This window comes from Fringilla coelebs, assembly GCF_963513975.1.
Source record: "Fringilla coelebs genome assembly, chromosome: 4".
In the NCBI taxonomy this organism is placed as follows: Eukaryota; Metazoa; Chordata; class Aves; order Passeriformes; family Fringillidae; genus Fringilla; species Fringilla coelebs.
In genome coordinates, this window is record NC_140032.1 from 44,153,475 (window position 1) to 44,169,439 (window position 15,965).

The following is a 15,965-nucleotide window of genomic DNA, read 5'->3' on the forward strand; positions in this document are numbered from 1 at the left end:
TGAAGGGATAAAAGCTGTGCAAGTCTGGGGATGAGGATTATTTTAAAATTTTGTATTTTCTTTTCCCTAGCATTTGTGGAATATCTGAGAGCAGAAGATGCAGTAGCTTCCATCTCTGTTTCTGCTGTGCATTTAAATCCTCTTAAGAGCTTCCAAAACAAAATATGTACTAAAAGTGTGGTTGTAAGATAATGTGACAGCAAAAGTAGAGGAGATGTTGACAGAAGAAGGAAAGACTTTGTCAGTGTCATTAAATAATAAATGTTTATATTAAATGCTTATACACATGGAAGTAACTTGATTCCATTAATGCTTGAGAGATTTTTTTTTCAGAAAAATGAGTACATTCTGAAAATGTACATGATGGCTTGGTCATTAGTCCTCTTAAGGAGACTTGTTTATATATATTTATATATCAACTAGTAGAGTTATTTTTATATAAATATTTTAAATGTGTTGTTTTCAAGAGAGTTTGTTTACTTGAATGTTGAAGCTTGATGGATTACATGGATACCTCACTAGAATTTTTTTTTGCCTATGTTAAGAAAGGAAAAAGGTCTTTCAGGCTTTTTTTAGGTTTTTCCTGTTTAATAAATAGAAGCACTTTGATAGATAGAAGCACATTTAGAGTCTCAGAGGAAGAAAGAACTTGTAGAACTTATCCAGAAATTAAGAAATAGTGAAGTAAGGTGACAGGCTTATCAATTCATTTTTGCATTCCTCTTTAATTAGCTTTTATTTCTCCTGCCTTTATCATTGGAATTGGACTATAACTCAAGCAGATGTATTGACCACATTTACCAAACGAACACTTTCTTCTATCATGTTTGCAAAAGTAATCTTGGATTTGATTGGTTTGAGTCAGTTTGGGGTTTTTTTCCTAATGTGTGTGTTAGATCAGTGCTATGTTAAGATCTCTGAGGAAGAAGGTGAAGGCAAGGTGTTTATTTACTTAGTCAGACAATTTTTACAGAACTGATTTAGATGTGGAATAATTTGAGGTATGCCTCTTGCTGGGATCAGTGTGCTTGCCTGTGCCTCTGTGGTAGGGGATCCCAACTTCTTTGCACCTGTATCAAGTCCTCAGTGTAAATTATTATTTTTGGAGGTGAGAAAAGGCAGACCCAAATAAACAACAATTTTAAACTAGGAAAAGCATTCAAAGAGATTTGTTTTCCCTTCCTGATTCCCACTGTGTTTGCTTGCTGAGCCATACAGTGGACATTTCCATGTTCAGTTATATTCTTTGTGGTTAATTTATTGCAAGGAAAACTTCTAAACAGCCACTGTTAAAATTGGCATGTGACTAGGAATAAAATATACTTTTATTTTCATTTTTTAGGAAATAAAAAAGTGAAATAAATAGTGTTGTAAATAGACATTACAGTTATCTCCTTACAACACTGGCACATGCACTATCCTTGCATGACTAACCCATTTGATCATGGCTTCTGGCGCTCTGAAGCCTTAGTTTGTTCTCCTTTACCTCCTCTTTGTCTTCTGTAACCCCTTCTTTTTTTCCTCTAGCACTCATGAATAGTGCACATCCAAAATGCCCTGTCGAAGAGGTATGTCTGACACAACACTCTGCAGCTCTCCAGTCAAGTATGCTTTGCTGATTTCGGCTAATGATGCTGTGATGTAGCACAATAAGATCCTACCACTTCCTTAAATTGCACTTGCTATGCAAAAAATTTTTCCCTTGGATAATTTGTTTTTCTCTCTAAAGAAATCCAAATGAAAATGCAATGTGGCCATTGAAAAAAAATATTTGAATGTAAATATGGCAAAACCAGAAAAATTAAGAAGTCGGGATTTGCTTATTTTATGTAACTTAAAACACATGATTTGAAAGAAAAGATTTCTGACTCTTAATCCACAAGTGATTTAAACTTTGGCAAATAGCTAGCTGGGAACATTTAATATTTTCTTTTTACATGAAGGAGAGTGAAATATCTTTTTAGGTTCTGTGCCTTAGTACCTTTCCCTTCTATAAAACAAACAGAAAGAGACATTAAATAAGATTGAAGAGCACATCTCAGAAATTATCCGTCAAAAGGAAAAGCCTGATATGTTTAACACTTCCTTTTGTTTAATCCATGTATCATTTTAATGAAAGGAAAAGAAGTTTCAACTCATGGGCCCCCCCAAGACAGAATATAGGAAGGTGTGGAAATGAAGAAGACAGGGGAAAGGAGCATCTCTTGGTGGTAACTTGGACTTAGAGAGACTTTAAATTATTATAAAACTCCACTCTGACTATTTTAAAAACTTCTCATATTTAGTACAAATATTTTTTTTAACCTTGGCCAGTCTTAAAATCTGGGATTTAGGATCAGATGCTCTGTGTTCTGCATTTCATTGATAGTGGATTGGTAAGGGCTTTGCTATTATCCTCATATTGCTGTGACATTATATTTTAACCTCTTCAAAACTTTTGTTTCTTTTCTTTAAATAGCTTCTCGGACCTCTAGCCATAGTGATCAACAGAGGGATAGAAGGTATGATGCTCCTGTTTATATTGGAACTAGGTGTTACTGTAAAACTTCTTAGATTGTGTCACAGTATTACTTTTTATGGCTTTCTCCTCTAGTTTATTTTTTTCATTGTCTCTATGCTTAGTATATTTAGAGCAGACTTGGGAAAAAAAATAGAAATACTTTGATTTTTAAGCACGATAGGTTAAGAGTTTGAGGAATTCTCTCATCAACTTTTGTATGTGTCCTCAAAAGGAGAATGCAACCAACCATCAAACCTCTGCAGAGCTGTTTTATTTTCCTGACATCTATGTACAGGATCACTTCACGGTGAAAATAAGCACACTTTCAAGCCTTCTTTCAGTTTCTAAAAGGGCATTGAGAAAGGAGGTCACCAACCTGGATCGCTGGTGAACTGAGTCTGCCATTATTTTAGATGTGAAGGAACTGTACCCTTCTTTTTTTAAATTGTTTTTAAAATAGTTTTAGAAGTTATGCTTCTGCAGCTTTATTTCTGTCAGCAGACGGAAGCTTCTGTAAGCAGATGCTTTATCTACTCACAAAAGTCCCTTTTCAAAGTGGAAGTTTTGTGAGATTCTGGATGGATCAGTAGTGCTGCAGGGACCATGGCCTGGGAGCGTGGGCCACCCCTGCAGCTGATGATCTGAAAGAGCTGGTACAGTGATAAACCAGGGGTGCTACCTGTGGGTCCTTCACTCTCATGGAAGTCTCTGTAGTACTGGGTGATGGAAGCAGATAGGCCCTGTCCCAAAGGCCTTGTGAGGCTTGCTCTGCCCCACTTCAGCACCCTGGAAGGCTTCCCTTGGTGTCTGAGGATACACATGTTTTTAGGTATCCAGCCAAGAAGCAGTTTTAACTACCCTGCTGTTTTCAGATGGTAGCTGGCTAAGGGTAAACACATGATTAGTTCTCATTATCCCATGAAGACTAAGACTTCTGCCATCTAATTGTGTTTAAGTACTTTAAGCATTTAAATTATTTCACTGAAGGCTGTAAAACTACTTTTTGGCTAAGGCATTTAATTAAGGGTTTTGAATGGAAGCCTAAGTGTTTGTTAGAAAGGTCAGGTGAGTTGCTTTGAAATCATGGAAGAACACCTTTAGTTAAATCAAAAAGACCTGAGCTATTTTTATTTTCCGTTCTGGGAAAACCTTGGGCTGTTATACTTTAAAAGAACTATTTGTAAATGTTTTAGGTAATTATTCCCCTTTGCCTTCATTTCTAGGCGTCCTGAAATTACAATAGTTGCTGCTGAACCCCTCCGGCCATCCTCCTGGTTTCCAGGTGCAAGTCCTGTTACTCCTCAAGGATTAGGATTCCCTTCTGCTTCATCTCATGCTCAGTGGAGGAGAAATGAGCATCTTCCAGCTGAGGTGAGTGTGAATTTACATGAGGCATTATTTGATTTACAAAGGGGAAAAGCTTGTTAGGTTAGACAAGAACAATTTTTACTTGCTCAGACTTTCATCACATTGAATAGAAGACTATGACAGTGTTCTTTTCCTCTGTATATGTTAATTTAGTATTTTTTAATTCATATGCCAATTTTTTTTTTAAGTGTCATATCTGGATGTACCTTAATATTTATCTCTCTATTTTGTAGCTTCCGCCATCATACGAGCAGGTGATAAAAGAAATCAATCAAGTGCAAGTCAATACAACAAATAACAATAATGCTGCTGCTCCTAGACATACCACTACTTCTGCAACACAAACTGACTTTCCAGAGGAATTAATCAGCCATTTGCCAGGAAGTAATGTAAAAACTAGTGCGTCTGCACATTGGGAATCTGCAGGCTGTCGAGGTGAGGCTGTTTTGGATTTCTCTGTGATGAAAACCTTACTCTGTCTTCTGAAGATGCACTTTATTGTTGGTCTGTGCAGCATTTAATATGAAAAACAGTTGCATTTCTGTGAATTATTACTGCTGTAAATTTCTATAAAAATCCTTTCCTCTGAAAAGCTAGTATTGCTTTCAGAATATCATTAAATCTTGAAAGTTTTGTTCAATTCAGCCAAAATGACAATCAGAACTTTTGGGCCAGGAGCTCAGATATCTTATAAAAATAGCAGCACTTCACACATTTAGACTGAAAAGTGTGCTAATGAAGCTGGGGAAGCTACTATACTCTTCTTTGGTCTGGATTTTATTTGCATGCCTCTCAATGCTGCAAGTTAACAGGAGCTTTTGAACTCAACTTGTAGATACCATGCATTTCAGCAATCTTCAGCTTATTCCTAAAGTTTGTATATTTTTCCATTTATCTTTTTAGGAACAGAACTCTATTTTTACAAGCACTAGTAGAGTGCTGAGTGAAAGCCATCATGTTTACCATCCTGATGGCAGTCAAAAAATAACACAAATTAAATGTTCTGGAGCAGATAAGTAAAACCTTTTCTTTTCTGTTAGCAGGGCAGAGTCCTCTTAAACCTCCTAGGCCTCCTGCAACTCTTCTGAGTAAGTCTCCTGCAGAAAATGAGAATCCTTTAATAGTCTTTGAAAATCCTGAAGGTCAGAGGTGCCAAGAAAATCCCAATGCTGTGATATGTCCTGTGCCAAAGCCAAGATCAAGAAGCAATCTCAGACCTGTGGTCAAAAGTACTGAAAGTAAGATAGACAGTGGAGAAGAAGTGAACCAGTCTGATGCAAAACAGCAGCAACCTCCAATTCAGCAGTCACCTCTTCTGGATGAAGACAGCTTACTAGACAATCACTTGGTGATGGACAGCATGAGTACAGAAAGGAGCCAAAATAGTATTGTTTCAAGGATCAAAGTTTTTGAATCCCAAGGCACTAATGATACCTCAGGATTATCAAAAAAGCCAGAAATTGCCCCTCGTTCATTTGTTCCAAGATCTGTTACCACTAAGAAGCCAGTGATTGCTCCAAAGCCAGGGATAGGCAGAGTTTCAGAAGAGTGGGATGCATGGACCGAAAGCAAATCAACACCTTCCAAGGAATTGCAGCCTCAGCCTGAAACAGTTGGTAGCAGTGTTGGAACCAAACCTGAACTGCCAAAGAAGCCAAAACCCAGCCTTGTTAAAAGTAGCAGTAGTGATTTTCTTGATGCAAGGAGTGGATCGGTTGCAGAAAACAGCGATGGACAGAAGAAATTTCCTGTTCCTGCTCCAAGGCCTCTTGTTCCTAAGAAGTCATGTTACTCAGAAAATCCTGCCCTTTCTTTGGCCTCACTAAAACCAGTTGCTGCTCCTCCACGGCCTTCTGTATCTGCCCAAGACAAGGTTTTAAGGTCTCTGGGGGAATTGTCCCCTGCAGCCAACTCCTCAGCACCTGCTTTGCAAAATAAGCTAGATGTGGAAGGAGATCTGATCAGTTTTGATGATGATGTTTTGCCCCTAAGTCCAGCCTGTGTAGTTAAAGATAGCATCAGTTCTGAAGCAGCAGCAGGTAAGCAGAAATTTTTTTTAAACTGTCACTGTGGTCATTCTTTGCAGGTGTATCCTGTGGGAGTTACATCTACCTGTCTTGTCGGGGTTTATGTGTGTGTAAGAAACTTCTGGTTTTCTGTCATGCCAAGATCACTATGAAATTACATGTATTTTAAGACTTTGGAGATTTCAAGGCAATATAAATCTCAGAACTTGTCTGCTGGATATATTACGTGATTACTAAAATAATGATAAAAGACTTGATCATATGTGCTAGGTGTCACCTCCAGAATGTGCAACAATTCTCTCTGGAGAACTTGGGATAGCTTATCTCTCACCATCTAATGTGACTGATTTATGTGAGTGCCTCAAGTTCTGGAGTGGAAACCTAGTCATCTGAAGGGGGAGCAGTGTTTGTGGCATATAGGAGCACTCATGATCAAACATACTGGGGTGGTCTGTCCATCTCACCAATGCCTACTTATTTTCTCTGTCCTGTCTTTCTGTCTTGCCTTGTCATGTGACAGAATTCTTGTAACACAGTTTCAGCTTCAGGGTTTTTTTAATAAATGAAAATAATTAATTCATGTGAACAGATCAATTACTATAACTACATTCCTTTCATAAACCTTGTTTGATACTATTAGACGCTTTGGGTTAATTTTTTTCTAGGGCTGTTTTTAGGTAGTGGGTGTTGGGCTGTCATCACATTTTATAGCAATAGGTTTTGCCCTCTTAATATTCAATATGTCTGGTTTAGTTCACCAGCCTCATTGCAATCTAGGGAGAGTTCTGTTTTAAAGCAGAGGGTGTGTCATACAAAATGCTCATTTAAGGAAGTGGCTATGACTTTCAATTTTTTTTTTGTTAGCCTCATCTATTAGGTTTGTGTGGGCAGAGTTTGATATTGGGGGGCTACAGGGTGGCTTTTCTGAGAAGCTGCCAGAAGCTTCCCCCATGTCTGACAGGGTGAGAGGGATCCCATGCTGAAGTAGAGGAAATCCTCCCCTGAAGAGGAGGGAGTGTCAGAGACAAGGTGTGATGAACTGACCACAGTCCCTGTTTTCATCCCCCTGTGCTGCTTCAGGGAGGAGGTTAGAAAATTGCAAGTGGAGTGGAGACTGGAAAGAAGGAAGGGGCGGGAGTAGGTGTTGCTAAGATTTGGATTTATTTCTCATTACCCTTCTCTGATTTGACTAGTAATAAAGTCAAGTAATGTTTCCCCAAGTCAAATCTGTTTTGCTAGCTGGTGAGTGATCTCTCCCTTCTCTTATCTTGACCCAAGAGCATTCTATTACATTTTCTCTCCCGGTTCATTGGAGGAGTGGAATGATAGAGTAGCTCTGGGGGACACCTGACATCCAGCCAGGGTAAACCCACCACACATCATTTATCATCATAACTTTTACAAAAGAGAGGTGTAGATGCTATGTAGTTGTCACGGTAAATCAATATTGATGATTATTAACAAATGCAATTTCTTCACAGTTCGTGAATTATATTGACAGATGAAGTTCCAATTTGTTATTGTTTCTCCTCTCTATTGTCATAAAAACAAGGCAGATGTAGAACGTTTCCTTAAAGTTTGAAATTGTTAAGATTGGTATGTACAGACGTACGGTTCTCGGGAGAGCTTATGTAAGCAAAGAAAATAAGGCAACAAAAGATCCTGCAGGAGAGGTGATTATTTCAACATAGATACAAGTCCATTTTTTCTTGGGCTGACAGATTCCAGGGACATGGTGAAAATGTCACCAAAACTGAAAGGAGGCAGCAGTACAGGGTGACCGGAGAGGTGTTTTGTACTTATGTCAAGTAAATGTATGCCTGATGGTGTCTAGGTGGGAACAGAGGCATGATCATTGTGTCTGGAGACTGCAGTCATGGAATAGACCCTGTACACGTGGATGGTTTTAGAGGAAATGCCATTTAGAGTAAAACTTTTGTAGTTTCAGTCATTTTATTTTGATTAATAGAGGAAGCAAATAGAAGGAAAATGTACCTGTTCTAAGTAGTAGGCAAGAAAAGAGAATATTTACATTTTGAAAATGTATAAAAAGGAAAATAATATTTTAGCTATGTACATTAAAAGACAGACTTGCCCACAACCTAGAAAAAATATAGAACATTAATTCCTCCATTAAATCAGAGGTTGAGTGATCACAAAGGAAAATCACCTGAGAAAAACAGCTTTCATGATGAAGTGATAAGAGTGTTGTTCTTACTCTTTCTGGTTGGTGCCCTAGGTGTTATTCTTCATTTAATTAAGAAGAAAATGCTTTCCATCCTCGTGGTTAACAGAGGAATTATTCATAGAATAATTTCCTGACTTCTTAAGTCACCTGCCCATGATTTTATTCATTCAATAAAATGTCATCTGCATTGCAGTTCCTTCTTGTCTACTAAAGAGAAAAAGGTATGGCAGCATTGCCACTTTATTACACTGCAAAATTAGGACTGATTCCAGATTTTTAATGGCATTTTTGAGCTCGAGATCATATCCTGTACGCTGGATAACCAATACTCTGCAGTGTCCTGATAGAGCATCCGCAAGAACAACACTGGCTCTCTGAAAATGAGGCAACACAGAGCACTAACACTAGCTATTTCTCATGTTCCCATAGGAACAGCTTAGGGATTTGCAAGATGAATCCATGGTAAAATGTTTTGTGAAGGCAGGAAGAGAAGCTCTAATCTTGCTCCCAGTTCCCCAGACCTTTGCATTTCTTAGATATTTGTCATTGTCATTACTTAGCAAAATGACAGTGCTCTGCTTGTTGTTATGGCAACCTTAGGAAACGAAGGCAGCTTTTATGCAGTGGCATTGGAAGCCAAGCACCAACATCTTGTTTGTCAGAGAGCAGCATTACATTGCATATTGCAGTGTTACCAGAGCTTCATTTTGTCTGGAACAGCACAGCTGTGTTAGGCCAATGTACGCAGAACTGCAGGGATCAATCCCTGCTGCTGCTGGCTCCTGCTGTGAAAGGAGGAAGGGGAAGTGTTCAGTGCATGATGAGGACACAGAAGGCAGAAGTTGAAGTGAGCATATGAATGAAAAGGTGAAACAGGCAAAACAAAGTTCAGAGTCTTCACAGTAGTTTAGTTGACTGATGTTAGACATCAGCTTCCTCTAACAGAAGTGTAAAGTAAGTGAAAGATATTTGAATTCTGTGTATCTGCTAAGATCAAGAGTGTTGGCAGCAAACCACTCTAGTTTCACCTGTCTAAATGTCAGTGTTTAACTGGTCGTTCAACTACCAAAACTAGCTGAATGATTCAAGTTTACCTCAAGCAATCCTGTGAATTTTGTCAGTGTTTGACAGCATTTTCAGCACAGCTGTTACTTGAGTGAGTTTACCCTTATCCAAACATCAATCATTTTATCCTTGTCCAACCTGTGTATGAAGAGGGGAATCATTCTGGTGTAGATAGAGACTCTGGATACTGAGATTTCTTTTAAAGCTTTCAGCATCCACTCAGACTTGAAGTCTGTGGGAGCTTTGGAAGCTTCAAAATTCAGAGGTGAATTGTGACAGAATCTTGCAGCCAACTCATGATGCTGGCCCAAGGGAAGTGCTAGGAGGGAGAAGTCAGGAATGACAAATCTGTAGAACTGCTTTGTCATCGCCAGTCTTAAGTGCCATGCTTTTGGACTCAAAGGCTAATGTTCAAAGCCATTTGTATCCTAATGAAATTACTTCTATCTAAATCAGTCATTTAGAATGTGAAGGCATCTGTTTGGGACTCTACACCTTTTGTTTCTAATGCTTTGATCATAGTTATGGTGTTTTGGATCATCTGGGTTACTTCTGCATTTCTTTTATGGCTGATAACGGGAACTTATGCAGTTCCTGGTGGTTAAAAGTTTTGGTAGTCTATCAGGTGGGCTCAATTCTCACTTATCCATTTTTACAAGGCTTGGAAATTAAATCCTAGTGCAAGTTTAACTGTAAATTTCACAGCTTCAGAAGACTCATGATTTTTATCTCTAACTTGTATCAGTTGCTATATCAAAGCATGTAGTGGGCCTGCTTGCTAAAAGTTATGAGAATGTATGTTTTGGACAAAGAAGATCAGGTTATGGTGCATTTAGAGCACACATTTAAATTAAAACTTGGAGGTGATATTGCTGCAATGTTTTTATTCCTTTTCACATGAAGGGAGCTCTTCTCTGTACTTCCTTCTCTCTGGAACAGCATATAATTCACTGATTGCTCTGTGTCTGACATAGCAGAACTCAATTTTAAACCAGATGCTGTGAAAAGTAGTTCAGAGAGTGCCTTACCTTGCCAGCAGGAGACAGCTCTCATTTTGATATCTTCATTACATTCAGGTCCAGCAGTAGTGAGACTACTGCATTTCTTAATTATTTTATCTGTTTTAACTACTTTATTGTTGTATAAAGGTTCATTTCTGTCTTTGCTGAGAAAAAATATCCAGCTAAAGCAATGCTGCTATTCATTTATATGTATTGTTGCCTCTTGTGGCATGAATGGTGGCATTTCTATGACATTATAGACAATTCAGAAAAACTGCTGCTTGAGTAACTCCAGATTTCTCTGCTGTGGGGATATTGCCCAGCTGCTTGATTTTAATTGCTTCCTCAGGATGGAAAAGAAAAACAAAAAAAAAAAAAAGGAAATACTTCTTAGATTAGTCCAGACATATCATCAAAATAATGCAGCTTTTCTTAAGGTTCAGCAGGGTTTCTGATGACTCTTATTGTGGTTATTTTCAAGACACCTGTCTCCTTTTTTACTTACTAACAAATTATCACCCCAGAAAAGAATGAGCTGTCTCATCCATTTTAATCTGCTCTTTGGCATAAAACCCTGTAAAAACAGTTTTACCTGAGGACATGCTGCTGTTGGAGATTGGGGGCTGTGCTGTGTCCTGTTCTGCTGCAAGGTTGACAGTCTCCAGGAAGAGTGATAAGAAGCATGCATTAACTCTTCAGACACTACAGATGCTTGCTTAGTGGATATAAATTGGAGCCATCAAGGACCTTGAAAGTTGGCACAGGAGAAGGCCTTATATCTAGGCTCAAGAAACAAATAAGGTTTTTAAATCATAGCTACATAATAGATGAGCAGCCCTTTAGGTTGTCAAATGCAAATTAATTTGGTTTGAGTTCCAGGTCTATAGATGCTGTGAAGTAACACACAAGTAAAAATGTTCTTAATAAGACCTGTCTTCTCTTGATAATTAAATCTGTTTATTTTGCAATATTTAAAATGCAGATATCCTTTGTTCACAAAGTTTGTCAAAGAACAACAAAATGCTTATTTAAAATAAGATGTTTACTAAAAAGCCCCTTTTTTTTTGCTGAAAGTGTGTGAGATTCTTGCAAGAGAGTAGATAGATATTTTAAACAACATTATAAATTACCTTGTCCTTCACATTTTCAATTTAAAAAATATATTTTGTATGTCCGACTGCTTTCCATTACCTGCTTTGGAAATTTCCAGCTTGCCTGTTTTGGGGCACTTCAGTCTCTTGGCAATAGAAAATCATTCATTCACCTGGAAAGAATGGACAAGGCTGTGTTTCTTAAACTTCAGGGCAATTTGGGGGTATATTTTCTTGGTCACCCATTGTATGTCCAAATACCTTCCAGCGTCTAATTTTTGAAGTCAGACCAGGTTACACAACCAATTTCCAGCAACATGCTCTCACAGCTGACCTGTTCTGGGCAGGAGGTTTGATCAGAGACCTCCTGAAGGCTCTTGCAATCTGAACTATCCTAGTCTTACTTCAACTAGCAAACTAGATCTGTGAGAGAGATGTAGTCTCCAAATTCTCCCATAGTAGCTCATGCTGGTATGCACAATGGTTTGTACCAAAGGCAGTGTAATTTGCATCACCTTTACTAGTACAGATGAACAAATGGTTATGCTTTTAGATATACAGAGGTGCAGAGTATGGACATTTCCCCACTTCCAGAGAGAACAAACTGAGAAAAGGTCCATCTATATCTCTATATCTACAAGTATGCATGTCATTTTCTACCCCATGAATGCTTTTATTGCCATTAAGTGTTACAGAAGTCCAAGAAGTTTTGCTGTTCTAATAGTAGATTTTATTTTATCTGCTCTCCAGCTTTCTGGCTACATGGATGAGATTTCAGTGCTCAGTTAAGGACAGCTTGTATTTTCAGCAAGTACATTTAAGTCAAATCTTCTGTGGCATGTCTTGGCAATTTTTTTCTATACTTTACAGAGAATACAAAACTCTGTATAGTTCTTTGTGCACTTTTGTCACACTGATGGCTAGGCTCTTTCTGCAAAGCAGATTTGCTTGCCTCTCCTCCAGGTTAAAGTGTGAAGCAGTACTAAGTCTCCTCCCAAATTATACTGCATTCCTTTTATTTGAGTGAGCTGGTCTAGTCTCCTAGCATTAAGAGGATACCAAGAAGCCTGAGTGTTACCTGGATTTACTTTCAGGTTCTGCACAGATCAGATGCTGAAAGAACATGCATACCATTGTCTCTCTCTCTTTTTTTCTTTTTTCTTTTTTTTTTTTTAATTTTCCAGTCTCTTAAAAGTTGCAGTCATGGCCAGATCATGACAATGTTCTGTGCAGAGGGAGCTGCAAATTGCATATTGTGTGAAAGGTGGTGTAGTCCATATTATTCTCTCTGTGTCAGAAATCCATTTCTAAAAACAGTGAACTGTTAATTTTCTTGATGAAAAATACTGTGGAAAGCAGATTGGTAAAATCACTGATGCTGATATGTAGATTCCATACCTGTCTAATACATCTCTCTGTTGTTGTAAATAGGTTGAAATTTAAAATGTCTGAGTGAACATCAGACTTTTGGCATTTCACAGTGTTTATTGAGCATGAGCCCCATTCTTTGAGGTGTTACCTGTCAGGTTTCCATTGACTCTCTGGCTATAGTACTAGGTGGGGCCTGTTTTTGAGAATCTTCCCCCAAGTATGGGTGGATTATGCTTCCATAAACACCAGAGTGCTTTCACAGGGCTAGGTTTTAATAAAACCAGTTGTTGATGGGGTCTGTTCCTGTTCTCTGCTCCTGGAAGGCTCCGGTGACAATACTGTTCTGTGTGAAGGGAATGTGGGAGTTTTGCCTTTAACAGCTGATTTAGGTTTTTAAATTAAACCTTGAAAGTGGACACAGTTGCATACTTCTGTTCTGGCAAGTGAAATATCAGTATCCACACCTTTATATTCCATTGTTCTCATGTGTACTGAGTACTTCTTGCAGGATTGAGCATCTTCACAACAGATAGTACTGTTTGGACTTTTAGCCTTCCTTACTATTTGTTTGGAGATTCCCCTTATTGGTCCTGAGGTATCTATTCCCATCTTACTACCTCTCACTTGAAGACTATCAGTAAATATTTCAGGAAAATACCCATCTATCCTTCTTGCATGGGCAAAACCTGCTGCTTCTTCTGTAACCTCATTTTTAATTTTAAACAAAGGTGTATGTCAGTGGGAGGTAAAAGGTTGTTTCCCCAAAACTGTTAAAAGAAAGGAGATTATGTATGGTTTATTTGAATACACAGCTTGCATTTGTCTTTCCTTCCAACAAGCACAGTAATACATGTTATCACATAACCCTTTGAAACAGAAGCTCTAGAAAAAAATGAGACTAAGGAAGCCACAGATTTTAAGCATTGTTGTAAAACTTTAATAAAAAAATTAATAGAAGTCTGTTGATATGTCTTATGAAAAATTGCTTGCAGATTAATTTCCTTGAGCTGAGAAGCTTTAAATGAGTACATTAACAATTCTGTTTTCACACCTCCATGAATTATGCTCAAATGATGCCCAATTGTTGTTAAACAACATAAAAATTTGATATGTTGTCAGTCCCATTGCACAAAGCAGCACAGTCATTTTCTCAGCCAATTTCTGCTGCAAACCCAGCACTGGGGAATGGAATAACACAAACAAGGTAATGAGTTTTAAACTAATTATGAGGTGACAACAGTATAATTGAACATAAGATAATGAGTGGAAAACTAACATTCATCAAATGGTTTTCTCAGCCTTAGAAATTGCTTTTCTCAGACTTAAAAATTGTCAGATGTATTGATGTAGAGACCTCTGCCAACTGCTGAATGGTCAAGAAAACTGGTTTTATGCATAGCAGTGATTAACAGCTGACAAACAGCAATTTTTTACAATTTTAAATCTTTAAATTTACAAGACTACACAACTGTGATAGTTTGGGATATTTAGAGCATTTCCACTTGGTCTCTCAGTGTCTATATTTTCATAAGATGGGGGCATTGGAAAATTGTTTCCTCATTTTTCATGCAGAACTTCCTTCACCTTTGCAGAACCTTACCCTGGGAGGTGCTGTGTGTGCCAGAGTGTTCCTTATGGTCATGCTGTGTCAAGGAGCCCATGACTTAGCCCTGCTCACCTTTCCTTTGCTCATCCTGTATCTCCAGCTTCCCTATATGCAAATGCAGCTTTGAGGCCTTGCTGCCTCCCCAGGGTCACTCCTCAAGTGTGATGTAGAGTTGCCAGACAACTAAAAGAGAACAAAGCCCAGTTTCAGGGTTTGGGGTTTTTTTCAGCTGCACCTAAGTCACTCTAAACACCAGCACGAAAGTTAAAGTTTGATAAATCTTCAGGATTTTTTAAATGCAATTCAAGTGTTAGCATTGTAGCTAGCAGATGGAGGTATAAAATAGTAAAAGAATATTGCAGCCTTGCTCCAGTGGTGGGATTTTGATTCCTTGTAATGACTGTACTTCCAGAATGTTTCTACCCCACTTGTGGTCCGTGTTTTCAAGTCCTCTACAAAAACTCTTGCTATGATGCAGCTTTCACTGAAGAGACCTAAACCCTCTACTGTAATGTGCTAATCCATAACTTAAACAAAATGTTGTTTCACCCTTACATTCTAAAGCATTGTGGGCTGCCTGTACCTAATTTCCAGATGCAGTGGAAATCTTTGGGCACAATGTGATGGAGCCATCTTTTGTCTAGATGGTAGCAGAATTTATTTTTAACTGTAGCCTGTATACCTTTATCTGTAGACGAATTGCTGACCTGCCATGATCCTTTGTACCTGAAGTGTAGAGTCCCAGCTGTTGTACAAGCAGCCTGACAGAAGGAATTGATTTGCTTGATTCCTGATTAAAATGAGATCTGAAGGTGGCCGAGTGGGTTTCTGGGGAACCTGTAGGCTTTAAGAGAGGCCATGGCACAAATCCACACAGCGCAGCCATACGGGGTGGATCTGCCTGTGAAGAAAGCCTTAAGCAAGGGGCTGGTGGGAGGTGGACATCTGAGCAGGGTGAGCATGCATGGGCCCTATGGCATGTTGTCCCTGCTGTTGTGACAGCTGCACGCTGGCAGCAGGAGCTGGGGGCACTGCCAGAGGGGGCTGATGGCAGATGCACTGGCAAGGGGGAGCTGTGGCCACTGAGTCGTGTGCATGTGGGAGGGCATGAGGTTGTTCATAAATAAATATTGCATTTTTGGACTTTCTTAAATCTTATGTGAATTGCCAGGCACAGATACACAGTGTCTTGCTTGTATTGGATTGTAGTGTTCAAAATTGTCCATAAGAAATCACGACTTCATATGACAAAACATTTTTTTCTAAGTGTTGAAGATAAAATTTTATCAAACACAGATTTTTCCAACTTTATCAGGAGTATGGCAGTAGTTTTGGGAAAGAGTATGCTTTTATTAAAGTCATGAGGAATTCAAAGAGATGCCCTGCATATTTCTTCTCTTGGACTATGACGCTCCATAAATAACATCTCATTGAGCTACACATCTGAAAAGGCCAGCAGAAGAGATCAGACTCACTTGTTGTGGCTATGAATATGTGTCAGATTTATCACCCAGAGTCCTTCTCCAGTTTCTACCATACACTTTTATGATTCTGTTAAGCATTGCCATTTTACTCTAGAATTTGATAATGTCAGACAAAGTAGCAGCAGTTGTTAAGAAGAAAGAAGTATTGCTCTTTGATATGAAGGTGTATGTGAGAAAGAACACGTTAATTTGGTCTTTATTTATGTACTAGTGTTTTTACAGCTGCATTCTACATGCACCTATGTTCCCATGCCTGTTAATAAG

General features: G+C 38.6%; 1 protein-coding gene across 4 annotated transcripts in view; it reads left to right on the forward strand.

Annotated features, from left to right (window-relative positions):
- The window catches only part of SH3D19 (SH3 domain containing 19), an 81,623-nt gene that overhangs the window by 44,096 nt on the left and 21,562 nt on the right, over window positions 1-15,965 (forward strand). For 2 of the 4 annotated variants that reach the window (XM_084205064.1, XM_084205067.1), the window contains exons 4-7: window positions 2,459-2,501; window positions 3,724-3,871; window positions 4,102-4,303; window positions 4,909-5,907. In XM_084205064.1, the coding sequence (XP_084061190.1) occupies window positions 2,459-2,501; window positions 3,724-3,871; window positions 4,102-4,303; window positions 4,909-5,907 (1,392 nt within the window). Of the gene's footprint in view, window positions 1-1,527; window positions 1,569-2,458; window positions 2,502-3,723; window positions 3,872-4,101; window positions 4,304-4,908; window positions 5,908-15,965 lie in introns of all 4 variants that reach the window. The other 2 variants (XM_084205066.1, XM_084205065.1) reach the window with 2 other exon arrangements.